Below are 13,265 nucleotides of genomic sequence, written 5' to 3'. Positions count from 1 at the left end.
GCATACTACAAGGTGCCTCATAAATCAGTCTCAAGCTTAGAATAGTGGAGGCAGGTGTTGCCATTCTGCATCTTAGACAGTGTCTCTCTTGGCTCATTATTATGGAGTGAAAAGATGGGATTCAGGCCTGGTTTTGGCAGCAATCAATACCAATGTCAGCATTAAAAAAAAATTTTAAAAACTGCCCCCAGCCTTCAATTTCTTTGTCTAAGGTTGCCTGTCTGCTCCCTGGGTGCATGATGAAGCACAAGCACATCATCTTGGATAATTTGGGAACTTGTATAACAGGGATCATAGGATACACACATTTCAGAATTCGGACTTTCAACCACGCATCTCACAAACTAAAGTATACAGAGCATACTGACATTCTTTTCAGATTTGGGATTCTTCTGAGATGAGACAGTTACCATGGCCCATCTTTAAGGGATGAGCAGGGCTTCAGAGGTGCGGATTTGGATTCCTTTACTATACAGCTCCTTTCCAGTGGGCCTGTGGATAGGGATGAGGGAACTGTGATGAGTAGTCTAGCAAGGTCAATGCCTGAACCAAACTTATCAAGTCACCTTGATCAAATCCAGAAAGATCAGAAGTAGTTCTAGACATTTTTTCAGCAAAGACCTTAGGTATTGGCTAGGTTCTGTCCCAGAAGAAGCAGACAGTAGCATTGCTCATCCAGGAAAAAAACCCACAGCAGTCTCACATTAAAGAAAAGTGGCTATGTGCAATGCAATGTAAGCTGACTCACATTCAAAAAATAATAATATTATTTTGAGGAAAGTCCTCAAGACTTAGACATTTGAAAAATATAAGAGCCTAGTGAATCTATGGAAGAGCATGCCACGGTTCACATTTGAGATGCAGATGTACTGATTCTGGTCAACATATGTTAGTTTTCCTTTTTTCCTAAAAAGGCCCACTTTTGAGGATGGGAGAAGATGGTGATGGTGGAGGTTACTGCATTTCCAAAGTGTGAGGCTATTTGCATCTTCATTTGAGGCCCTGATGAGGCCACTCCCTTAGGGGGATGCACTTGATCTTAATGGATGTTTCCCTTACAGTTGCCATTGGATTCTTAGAACATTTTATCAAGAAGAAGTACAATCAGTGCTTGCTTCTTGAAGGTTTTTAATTACATTTCTTGAATTTTCTCATATACAAATTCCTGCATCAGAAACAAAGAATAGTGCATCTTAAAGTCACATCTCTTGTATTTTGTTTTTTGAAAATGTTGTATGAATGACATTTCAAGGTTATACATCATTGACATGGATCAAATGGCAGCATTTATTAGAGGGAAGAAAGTTAAACCAGATGTAATGGGAATCTTCATCTGCTTCCACTAAAACTGAAAAGGAATCTAGTTTTGATGTTAATTTGAATAGCAGCCTGTGAATCATATTTCAGATTTTTAAAACAATGGTAAAATCCTAAATTTGAGGTCTGGATAATTTGATATCCAAATTCTGCTTCTGCTTCTGCTCTCACAATTGCACATCCAATGAAGAGGAGTTAAACGTTCTTATTTAACACATATACATATATAATTGTACTATTGCAAAAAGTCTGTGGGTTTTGCTTCTTTGTTTCATGAGGTCTATTTAATTTTGGATAAATACATGTTATGTCTGATAAAGAAAATTTTGTTTCTAAAGTCTACTGCTTTCTACAAAGTAATAACACATAACAGAGTCCCTTTCTTTCCAGTTTGTAATATTTACATTTTAACGTATGATTAGATCTTGTGCAGTCTTTTTAAAAGTCTAGACTAACAAACCATTTTTCTTTTTTTTTTTTTCCCCCTAAATCTTTTGCTGTGGACACAAATTCTGGGTTATTAGATCCATTTATCTTTGCAGGTTGCCTTCAAAGTAGTCTACACGTAATCAGCTCCATTTCCTTTTACAGTTCCTCTTGCTTCCCTACTCCACCACAGGTCTCAGTATTTCCACTGTCAGGGCCTTTTTTCCACCCCTTTCCAGATGAGTAAGGCTTGAAGTTGGGTGTAGATTACTCCACTGTAGCCTAACTGGTATTCTACTGCATTACAGGTGCAGACACTTCTCTGTGGTTCATTAGCTGGTACCTAAAGCTCTGATCCTGTGTGCGCAGGGCGTCCCCTTTCTTAACTTGAAATTCAATGACCGTGAGGTAGGGTTTGTCAGAGGCCACCAGTATTGCTAACCCTGGTAGAACATCTGATAATCTTTAGCTGAGAGACTACAGGCATCCAGGGACGCCTTCTACAGAAACAGTGACGTTGTTATTAACACCAGACCTATGGAATACAGAGCCAAGGCTAAAGCTCATGCTGGAGTAGATTATAATAAAAAACCACACAAAAAACCAATCCCCCAAACCAAACAATAGTCTTTGCTCTCCTTTTGTTTGTTTCAAAATGTGAGTGGGCTGGTTTTGTACTTTCAATTATATTATCACATAATGCAAAACTCTTTCCTGTGCATTCCTTTTCTCTTTTTAATCTTTAACTTCTATACCTTTCTCCCTTTTTCTCTAGTTCATCTGTTCTTTTTCTCTAACTATTGTATTTGCCCGAATACAGAACAAGCCTGCGTAGCAGGCAGCCTCTTGCCTTCCCACGCTCTAGCCTCACATCCTCACTTCCCAAGTCTGATCTGCCTTAGTCTGCTTTGCATTTCTAGGTAGACGGGAGCCGGGTGCTGCTCAGTCGAACAACTCCAGATGCTTTGTAGAAAGTGGGGAGCCGCTGCCTGTACCCTGGCAAGCCACGCTAGCAGCCAGCTGCTCCGTGGCACCTCCACCCTACGGGAGGCGGTGTCTCCCATTGCTTGCGGCAAATTCACTGCCACTCAGAAGCTGCCGCTTCCAGAAGTGCAAGCAAGATACTAAGGATTCCTAAGCTGGATGGGAATATCTGGCCAAGTTTGCAGCACCCAGTCTTGAGCTTGAATGTTAAGTGAGATTCATACATAGAGGTTGTTTTTTAAGCTAAATCACTTGAAAAGCCTAGTCGTACACAGGAGCATGGATACATCAATAAAAACAAGTGACAGAGATCACAGGGTGAAGTGAAAGCTTGACAAAATTTTTCAGGCTGCCTGCACAGTAAAGGGATACGTGTACGCTGTTCCTACTAGAAAAGAAGCTAACACTACATAAATCCAACATTTCCTTTTGCTTGCCTTAAATCAGTGGGCTTGTGGTGCTATTCCTTAGAGTCAACAAACATGCCAGGAAAAATCTGTTTCCAAGCTGACCGTCCTTTCTCAGAACTGCCCGTAAACGCCAGGGAGGATGGAAAGTGGGCTGCCGGGCTGCAGAGGTGCTTAAGGGAGGGGTTTGCCAGCAAAAGAGAATTGCAGAGTTTGAAGCACGGAGAGACCTTCAGTTTTCCCAGAGTTCTTATGAAAAATGTCTAATTCATGTAATGAGAAAAGCAATATCCTAAACCAAACAATCTAATCATCTTGTCTCTCCTCTCCCAGTCATTTTTAATATAACGATGGAGACTGTGAGCAGAATGTATTCTTATCCTGATGCTTTTTGCTTTAATGCTGGATTGAAAAATTGCTCTAAGGAAAGAAGAAAATTTATGTCATTTGTGAACAAAGGCAATGCATGACTGAGAGGGGCAGACAAAGGTGGTACATTCTTGTAGTCTCAAGGAACTCTGCAGAAACTTTCTTTAATCTAGGAAAATGCTTTTACATAGTTAGCGAAAGTCTTACTAGCAAGCTACTCTCCAAGGATCTCAAATAACAACGAGAAGGTTTTTATATATACATGCACAGCCTATGTTCAGCCATAAGCTCTACAGAGAAACCTTGTGATTTTTACCTTGCGATTTTTACCTTGCTGCCACATTGCGCTTTATGGGAAAACCTTGGTGAGGATACGTACTTGAGTATTAGGCTTTCCCACCAGTGCCTGTCTGTCCCCAACATCTTCCTTCCTTACTGCAGCCTGTTCTCCTGGGTAGGACAGCTGCTCAGAAATAGTTGCAAGTTTGTTCATCTTCTACACTAACAGAAGTCCTACTAAGAAGGACTGCACATCATTGCACACCGAACTTTGGAGATCAGCTCCTGGATCTGGTTTAGCCTATCCATGCATCAGCAGTCATGCTGACAGGCTCATCCAAATTGCAGTGGCCTCATTATTTCTGTACTTGCCCTATATGCTGCTGTGATTTCTGAGGGAAGGCCACACATGGTTACATGATCATCTCAGCTAACGCATTAGGGTGTTGATAATGCAGAAGTTTACCATCGTGAAGTGACTTACAGGGCCAGGATCTTTCTGCTGAGTGAAGAGATCCCAGAAAATCAAAGGCAGATCCTTTAAATCAAAGGAGGTATTAATACATTGTTGAGTTCCACAGTGATGGGGTGGAACAGAAGTGAGAAAATTGTGTGTTGATAGGAAGAACCTTGCAAAAAAAAAGATGCATCCTTTATTTTGTGCAAAAAGTGGTATACAAAATATTCAAAGCACATCTGTTGTTTTTTTTTAAGCTTTCTTTGACTTCTGTAAATTGCATTGCAAGGTAGTCACCACTGTGCAGCCAATATCGCATCTTGAACAAAAGTTTGTTGGCTAAGGGGAAATGTCAAAATCCTGCAAACATATCATGCATCTGAAATAAATCTCAAATTAGAAGAGATTAAGCACTGATATAAAAAAAAAAAGAAAAGACAAGTGAACAAGTGGAAAGCAAAATTCCAATTCCATTTGATTTCACCGATCATTTGAAAAATAGCAAATGGATGGATATGAAGGCTAAACCCTAGATATCAAAGATAAAGAGAGCATAAATCCAATAAGATAGGATCAAAGAAACACTGGAGGAACCACTTGATATTCAGAGAGTACGAAATCCATCATTTGGGGTGAAATCTGTCTATGAAGAAGAATAGCCAGCAGATCAATACCTGGCTGAACAGTGAGCTTTGGCTGGAACTCAGGAAAAAAAAGGTGAGTTTATGACCTTTGGAAGGAGGGGCAGGCAACTCAGGAGGACTACAAGGATGTCATGAGGTTATGCAGGGAGAAGACTAGAAGGGCCAAAGCCCAGCTGGAACTTAATCTGGCTACTGCCATAAAAGGCAATAAAAAATATTTCTATAAATACATTGGCAACAAAAGGAGGGCCAAGGAGAATCTCCATTCTTTATTGAATGCAGGGGAAAACATAGTGACAAAGGATGAGGAAAAGGCTGACGTACTTAATGCCTTCTTTGTCTCAGTCTTCAATAGTCAGACCAGTTGTTCTTGGGGTACCCAGCCCCCTGAGCTGGAAGATGGAGACAGGGAGCAGAATGAAGCTCCCATAATCCAAGGGGAAATGGTTAGTGAGCTGCTACGCCACGTAGACAAACACAAGTCTATGGGACCAGATGGGATCCACCCAAGGGTAGTGAGGGAGCCAGTGGAAGTGCTCACTGAGCCACTTCCAATCATTTATCAGCAGTCCTGGCTAACCAGGGAGGTCCCCGTTGACTGGAGGTTAGCAAACGTGATGCCCATCTACATGAATGGCCGGAAAGAGGATCCGAGGAACTACAGGCCTGTCAGTCTGACCTTGATGCCGGGGAATGTTATGGAGCAGATCATCCTGAGTGCCATCACATGGCACAACCAGGTGATCAGGCCCAGTCAGCATGGGTTCATGAAAGGCAGGTCCTGCTTGACTAACCGGATCTCCGTCTATGACAAGGTGACCCGCTTAGTGGATGAGGGAAAGGCTGTGGATGTTGTCTACCTGGACTTTAGTAAGGTCTTTGACACTGTTTCCCACAGCATTCTCCTGGAGAAACTGGCTGTTCATGACTTGGATTGGCGTATCCTTTGCTGTGTAAAAAACTGGCTGGATGGCCAGGCCCAAAGAGTTGTGGTGAATGGAGTTAAATCCAGTTGGCAGCTGGTGAGAAGTGGTGTTCCCAGGGCTCAGTATTGGGGCCAGTTCTGTTTCATATCTTTATCAATGATCTTGATAAGGGGATTGAGTGCACCCTCAGTAAGTTTGCAGATGACACCAAGTTGGGTGGAAGTGTTGATCTGCTGGAGGGTAAGAAGGCTCTACAGAGGGATCTGGACAGGCTGGATCAGTGGGCCAGGGCCAATTGTATGAGGTTCAACAAGGCTAAGTGCCGGGTCCTGCACTTGGGTCACAACAACCCCATGCAACGCTACAGGCTTGGGGAGGAGTGGCTGGAGAGCTGCCTGGTGGAAAAGGCCCTGGGGGTGTTGGCTGACATCTGGCTGAATATGAGTTGGCAGTGTGCCCAGGTGGCCAAGAAGGCCAATGGTATCCTGGCTTGTATCAGGAATAGTGTGGCCAGCAGGACCAGGGAGGTGATTGTCCCCCTATACTCAGCACTGGTGAGGCTGCACCTCGGGTACTGTGTTCAGTTTTGGGCCTCTCACTACAAGAAAGACATTGAGTGTGTCCAAAGAAGGACAACAAAGCTGGTGAAGGGTCTAGAGCACAAGTCTTGTGAGAAGCAGATGAAGGAACTGGGGTTGTTTAGTCTGGAGAAGGGGAGGCTGAGGGAAGACCTTATCGCTCTCTACAACTACCTGAAAGGAGGCTGTAGTGAGGTGGGGGTCGGTCTCTTCTCCCAAGTAGCAAGCGATAGGACAAGGAGAAATGGCCTCAAGTTGCACCAGGGGAGGTTTAGGTTGGATATTAGGAAACATTTCTTCACCGAAAGGGTGGTGAAGCATTGAAACAGGCTGCCCAGGGAAGTGGTTGAGTCTCCATCCCTGGAGGTGTTTAAAAGATCTGTGAATGTGGAGCTGAGGGACATCGTTTAGTGGTGGACTTGGCAGTGTTAGGTTAACAGTTGGACTTGATGGTCTTAAAGGTCTTTTCCCACCTAAACAATTCTATGATCCTATTCTATGATTCTATGATTTTAGCTTCCTATTCCTATGGGATTACACAAAAGAGAAATGTCTTAATCTAAGTCCTTAAAGCAAAGATATTGCTGAACTGATCTGAAGCAGTAAACACTGGCACAGATTTACCTGGACCATTACCAGAATTAAAATCTTCACATTTTTAGGTCTTGGAATAGAATCTTACTTCATATCTCTGACAATATGTGTCTGGCATATTTTTGTCCTGTGCCTAGCTGTGTCTGGCTGTCACTATCAGCTTTGTTTATCAAGCACTTAAGTGTTCAACAAATAAAAAAAAAAAAAGCAGTATAATAGCTAGTTACTTTTCTTATTAATAATATGTTAGATTGATTACGGCAAAAACGCAATGTTTATCGAACTGAAGGCACTGCATGACTGTAAATCATTAAACACTTACTTCTTTCACGAACCACTGGCAAAAGGCAGGGCCAATCCACTCTCTTGCATGAATCCCACAGTCTATCCAGACAGCTTTCTTGTAGGGCCGCGATCTTTTACCTACCTTGAAGTGTGAATATTCATAGAAATATCAATAGATCTCATGACACGAGTGAGACACAATAATGAGAAAATAATAGAATATTAGAAACACTAAACCATTTTGAATTTCCTCATACAAAGGAACACAAATTTATTGTTTTCAAAGGTATGGCCACGATAATGATATGCAGGTATGCCAAGATAATGAAGCTGATCTACGGAAAAATAATTACAGGGAAAGTGAGATATGTCAATTCTTCTTTTATGAGGAATGATATCCTTAAATATCTCGTGGAGCAGGGTAAGGAAAAACAATTCTACAGGAAAAGCCTGATGCAGAATCAAATTTTCAGAACTCTGCAACAGCAGATGAAAAGAAAGTACATTGAAAGTAAAATTTTTTTGCACCTTGCTGACACCCTCTAATTTGTGGTCCTAATAATGTGAATTGAGAGCACACAGCCCTGAAATTGTGTCAGTAGCTAAAGAGGAAGCGTATGTGGCACGTGCTGAGAAGGGCTCCAGAGTCCTCTGGGGTCCCTCTCCTGCATAACTGCCTTCCAAGTTGTCTATAAACACAAAACTTTCCAATTCCCTTAAATCCAAATCCTGCTAATTGAACTTGTCCTGTAATTTATCTCCATGCATATCCAATTCAAGTCAACAGGATTTGGCTTTTAGTTTTCCAGCTTTTTATTTTTTTGTTCATTAAAGACGACATTCAGAGAGAGACTTAGATCTTAGCAGCTGATCCTTAGGAAACACTGTTAACCTGCCTCTCCAGTGTACATGCTGTAACATAAGTAACAAAATGGCTGTCTCTGATTCCAGATTTTAGTCTGATTAATGACTATTTAATCTTTACCTTGAGTACAAACAGTGGTCTCCCTTCATAGGATTTTCCAACAGAGAACATGTGAACAAGATCTGAATGAGTTTTATTCAGATGATGCATCCAACCCTGGATCTGCAAATACAGAAATAAACTTGTTGCTTCAGTCTTTCATTTCATGGGAAGCAACTGTAACGTGTTTATTAATCTCAGCTCTTAGTCCTCTGTATGTTTTTTGATTTTCCTGTAGTTTTTCTCTTTTTGGGTTTTGTTTGTTTGTTTGTTTGTTTATTCTTGTTTTCACACTTGAACTATCATCGGGCTCTCATAGCTCTGTTGCCAGAGGCTGGATGCCGCCTTCAGTCACATGGGATTTTTTTTCCCATTTTATTGTCGGACATTACTGGAATGCATTACCTGTCCATTGAAAATCTGGGGATGGGGCTAATTTTCCATTCCCAATAAATATTAACGGCATGAAGAAAGTAGGTCCCTGAGCCTGCCTGCCAGGACACAGAACGGCGAACAGGTTGACCTGCAGGATTCAATGCTACCTGCAGTATTTGTTTCATGGGCACTGGATCTCACTGAGGTGCAGCACCTTGCATGCTCAGCCTAGTGACTTTGTTTTGGTGCAGACTGAAACTGCGTATGTCAGCACACTGGAATCAACAGAAATTATTTACCCAGCTATCTTCCAGGATAGTATCCCTTATACATGAATTTGTATCTAAGTGTTTTTAAGCCTTTGGGCCTTTTGTGCAAATAATACTTAAGCACTTGCTCATATTGCTTACTTAAATGGCTCAGTGAGACTAATCACTCACTGAAATCTCTTATTCCATCAGAGAAAAAGGCCTACTTTAGAAACAAAACTCAGAAGCTGTCAAAGATAGTTACATGTAAAGATAAGCCTTGGATACAAATATTTTTTTAAAAAATATTTTCAAGAAGGTGCCTATTTTTGAAGAAGAAACATTTAGAACAGTTCTGAAGATGAACAGGTAACCATAACTTTTAGAGAAAGTGAAATCTTAGCCTTATTAAAATCAACAGCGTAGTGGATAAGAGGAACAATATGAATTTTCACATACTTCTTCCAGGGAGTGATATACTTCGTAGTTATAACCAGAGAGGGACCTTCGACTCCTATATGACCTCAGTCCAGTTTGGTTTTCTATTGCCTTCTGCAGGTCTGATATGAGAATCCTAGGTAAAAAAAGATAGCGGTATTACTGAAAAACTAGTAGAACACACAAACTAAAGCAGAATAACAATCACATTTAGAAGAAATACAGCAGGAGTTAAACAATCCTGACATTACTTCATCTGTTATATTTGGACAATAGAGTGCTTTGGGCTTATTTGAATATATGCTGCCAAATAAATATTCCAGCTGCTTTGAAATGTAACAGTGTCTTCAAAGAACACAATGAGCTTGTTAAGCGAATAAACCAGCATGATGTAAATAACGTAACCAATGTGAAGAAGAAGCCACTTTCATTTGTTTACGGTACAGCATTTGCTGTCTTCTTTTATAATCCAGTTATACTACGTGATCATGGATCTTCAGAAATGGATTTAAAAACCATTAAAAAAATCTTTTTAGACTTAGAAAAACATGCACATACTTTCTCTTGGGAGTTATTGTACTGGCACGGAACATTACATATACCTACAAGTTGTAGAGGCAAACAAAAAAAATTTAAGGACCTGGCAGCATTATAATTCTGTCTGAAACACAACAAACAAAAAAATCTTAAGTGTAGTTTGCTGTTTACATTACGTACTCTGCAATAGTTGTTTGCCAGTTATTTTAAAATAACTCAGGAAAAACATGAAACAATACTAAGTGAAAATTAAATATGCTTGCATAAAAAGCGAGAGGTTCTTTGCATTAAGAGCAAAATGCAGAAACAGTGGTGTAAGCTGTAAACTTTCCTATTTTATGGCAAAACCAAATAATGATACAAATATAAAAATGTAATACAGAAAACATCTAAAAAGAATTATATTGAAGAGGTTGGAGCATCTATCCTTCCCATCACACCGTGGCAGGAGCTGGGAGTATCGTCACTGACATCAGTAACAACATCGCTGTAAAACTGAGAGCCATTCTTGTATATCTCCTTCTCCTAAAGCATGGCAATGTGTAATCAACATACCACTAATTCATCATTCCTGTAAAACAGTGGTCACATTCAACCTTTTAAAGTTTTATAAGCATTAGCTGCAATGATTGGAAAAGAGGGAAAGAAACTGCATTCACTCTGATCCTAACTCAGCTGTGCAGCAGATATCTCAAAGAGAACAGGTCTATCTACATATAATATCAAAGTAAAGATTATCCCCATCTTCAAATGTACTAGTGAAGTAATTGCATAATTAGGAATTACATTGTTCTACATCAGCAACTTTCATTAAGCGAACTAAGGGCTTATAGTCTTGACTTGCAAAGAGCTATACACTCTAAGACCAGTACTGTAAAGCATTTAAGCCTGTAGTTAGATTAAAGCAGTGATTTTATTCAAGTCATTAGGACATCTAATATGTTAAAAAAATACTTGCTTGCTTTGCTGAATTCTGATTAGTGTAAGTACCTACCAGGATCAAGCTCTGTTCACTTAATAATAGATTTAATTTCACAGCTCCTGATTGTTCATGTGTCTGTATTCCAAATGAGATTTGATAATCTTTCTTTACTCTTAAATGACTGTATACTGTGTGTGCTTGTAACACAAAGGCTCTTAAGTAACGCCAGGTCTCAATACAACCTAAGTGGCCTCGTTGCCAGAGTAGTTACAACTGAGGCAAGTTGGTGCAGTAAGAGTTTATCTGATGCCTGGCTTGTTTTCATGACCATCTTCGTGTCATAAAGTCAAACACTGGGACCGATAAGCTAGCCTGTCTTAACAGGCAAAGGATGGTCACCTTGTTCATATTTAGGGCTGCTTAATGCTTCCTGTCTTCAGAAATTTGTCATAATTTAGGCAAGCGTCACTCCGTCATGCTGAAGTTTTATATGGTGTTTGCCTCAGATTTTCCAGTTCCAAAAGGGATGTCGCAATTTAACTCCTTTGTAAGTAAGTAGTGTGTCAAAAATAAAATAAAAAAAAATATTGGGAAAAGCAGCCATGAGCAAAGGAGCTGTATGAAACCTTGCCTGGCGCTTCAGCCCCTTGGCTGTGGAGCTGCGCTCAGCTCAGGGCTGTGGTCCCCACCCCAGCTGCGCTGTGGGCATGGCCGTGCCCGGCCGTCCCGGCAGCCCTGCTCCTGCGGCTCCCTCACTGCATCTGTTGCTGCTCTCATGGCGAATCCTGCTGGCTCTTGTGGAGTTACAGGTCTTAGGAGGCTTCTCAGGACAAGCACATGCTCATCCGAGGCTGGGCAGGCTTTTCCTTCTGATGGCTGGGACCCAGCGGACAAGGAGTCCAAAACGGGCAGTGGGGAGATGAAGAGGGAGAGCAAAGAAACAGTCTAGAGCCGACAAAATACTGCCCAGCTTCCTCCTAAGTGCACACTTGTGTGCCAAATGTCAGAGAGGAAATATTCCCTGTGGAAAATCAATGTCATGTTGTCCTAGTATTTGTAGCACATTGTTTCAGGTAAACTGCAGAGACCTTTCGCTCTCACAGTTCTTGCGCTTGCACACTGTGCTCTGCAACCTAAGTAAAGGTCTTCAAGTGCAGGGAGTGTTTATAACACATATAAAATGGCCTTCTGTCATTTCATTAAAGGTGATTACTGTGAGCAGGAACAGCAGCAGACCTGAATACAACTGTTGGGCCACAGTAATTAGGGGACAGTTTTTGTATAAGCACAGGAAAACAATTACAGAAATCCCCGTCTCATTTTTAAACACGAACAAAACCAAAGCAGTGTTGAACCTCCATGAAAGTCACTCTGAACTTCTGCTACCGGGCCTGCATAATTAATTTCCTTATGTTTGTTTTGCTGTTTTTAGAAAGACAAATTAATAAGAGACCATTGTTATAATAAAAATGGAATTCTGGTAAGAGTACATATGATACACAGTATGATTTGTGCATACTTTTCTGAGAAATACATATAAATAGCCTCATGTAGGGCTTTATTCAGCAAATGTTTGGGAATTCAACTAACTCATCAGTTGATTATCCAGATGCTTCAGCATCTCACTGAAAAGGCTTTAATGACAAGATCATTACTCTTGTCTAGTATATCATATTGATAAATATGAATGATAAGTATACTCCAAAGCCGTCTTGAATGCTTTTAAGAAATGCTATAAATAATGTGTGATCCTTAGCGTGTATTTGTGCTGTATGAGTTGCATAGGGTCATGAGGAATGGAGAGTTATAAAACAGAACTAGTACATTCCTTTATAATTCATGAAGAAGGCTTGCCTCCGTGTTTGCAGCACACTTGTAAACAAACCTTGCTCCTGTTAAATACAGAGAGAGGCAAAGCAGGCTGCAGAATTAGTAATTACCATCCCTCTCTTAACAGATGTGATTCCATATACATTGAAAACACTTCAGCTTGACTCCAAAGGAGGACATTTAATTAAAACTGCCTGCCTGTGGGAGATTTTCTGTTCTCCCATTAAAATGGTTGTTTTCTTGGCAATGTCTAGCTGTCTGCCAGTCTAATTGCTATGATGTGGAACGTATTTTGAAGCGCACTTGGCGTGGTAGATGCAGACCTGCCTTGGAGGCCAGATCTCTGGAGCGAGGCACAGAAAGCGAAGCACAGGCTTACGTGTACTGGATGTTTGCTTGCTGGAGGTAGGGCAGCAGACTTCGGGACGTGTTCTGTGGTACTCGCACGTCGGTGACCGTACCTTCAACGATGTGGAAGGGGCTGCTGGGCTGCCACAGGTCCACCTGTAGTGCAGGAACCAACCTGTAATTCATATGCATTCAGTGTAGGTGGGGAAATCCAGGAGATGGCACGCTTGAAGCTATGTAGGCAAACACTCTAGGCATGGTATATACAATAAAACTGTATTGGCTGGTCCAGCTCGACATCTATGCTAATGGAGCAGATTTTGAGGAATGATTGCGT

The 13,265-nt window shown here is 41.1% G+C and overlaps 1 protein-coding gene across 1 annotated transcript in view; it reads right to left on the bottom strand.

Moving 5' to 3' along the window:
- Positions 1 to 13,265, bottom strand: part of CPA6 (carboxypeptidase A6) — an 86,395-nt gene that overhangs the window by 21,588 nt on the left and 51,542 nt on the right. The window contains exons 3-6 of the mRNA XM_087735154.1: positions 12,960 to 13,084; positions 9,313 to 9,427; positions 8,252 to 8,353; positions 7,304 to 7,408 (exon numbers count right to left, since the gene is read on the bottom strand). Of these exons, the coding sequence (XP_087591280.1) occupies positions 7,304 to 7,408; positions 8,252 to 8,353; positions 9,313 to 9,427; positions 12,960 to 13,084 (447 nt within the window). The remainder of the gene's footprint in view (positions 1 to 7,303; positions 7,409 to 8,251; positions 8,354 to 9,312; positions 9,428 to 12,959; positions 13,085 to 13,265) is intronic.

This window comes from Nipponia nippon, unplaced genomic scaffold (assembly GCF_047370975.1).
Source record: "Nipponia nippon isolate SJK-2023a ecotype South Korea unplaced genomic scaffold, ASM4737097v1 scaffold_1, whole genome shotgun sequence".
Lineage (NCBI taxonomy): Eukaryota > Metazoa > Chordata > Aves > Pelecaniformes > Threskiornithidae > Nipponia > Nipponia nippon.
Note: the sequence above shows the minus strand (reverse complement) of the source record. Positions and strands in the feature narration are given on the sequence as shown.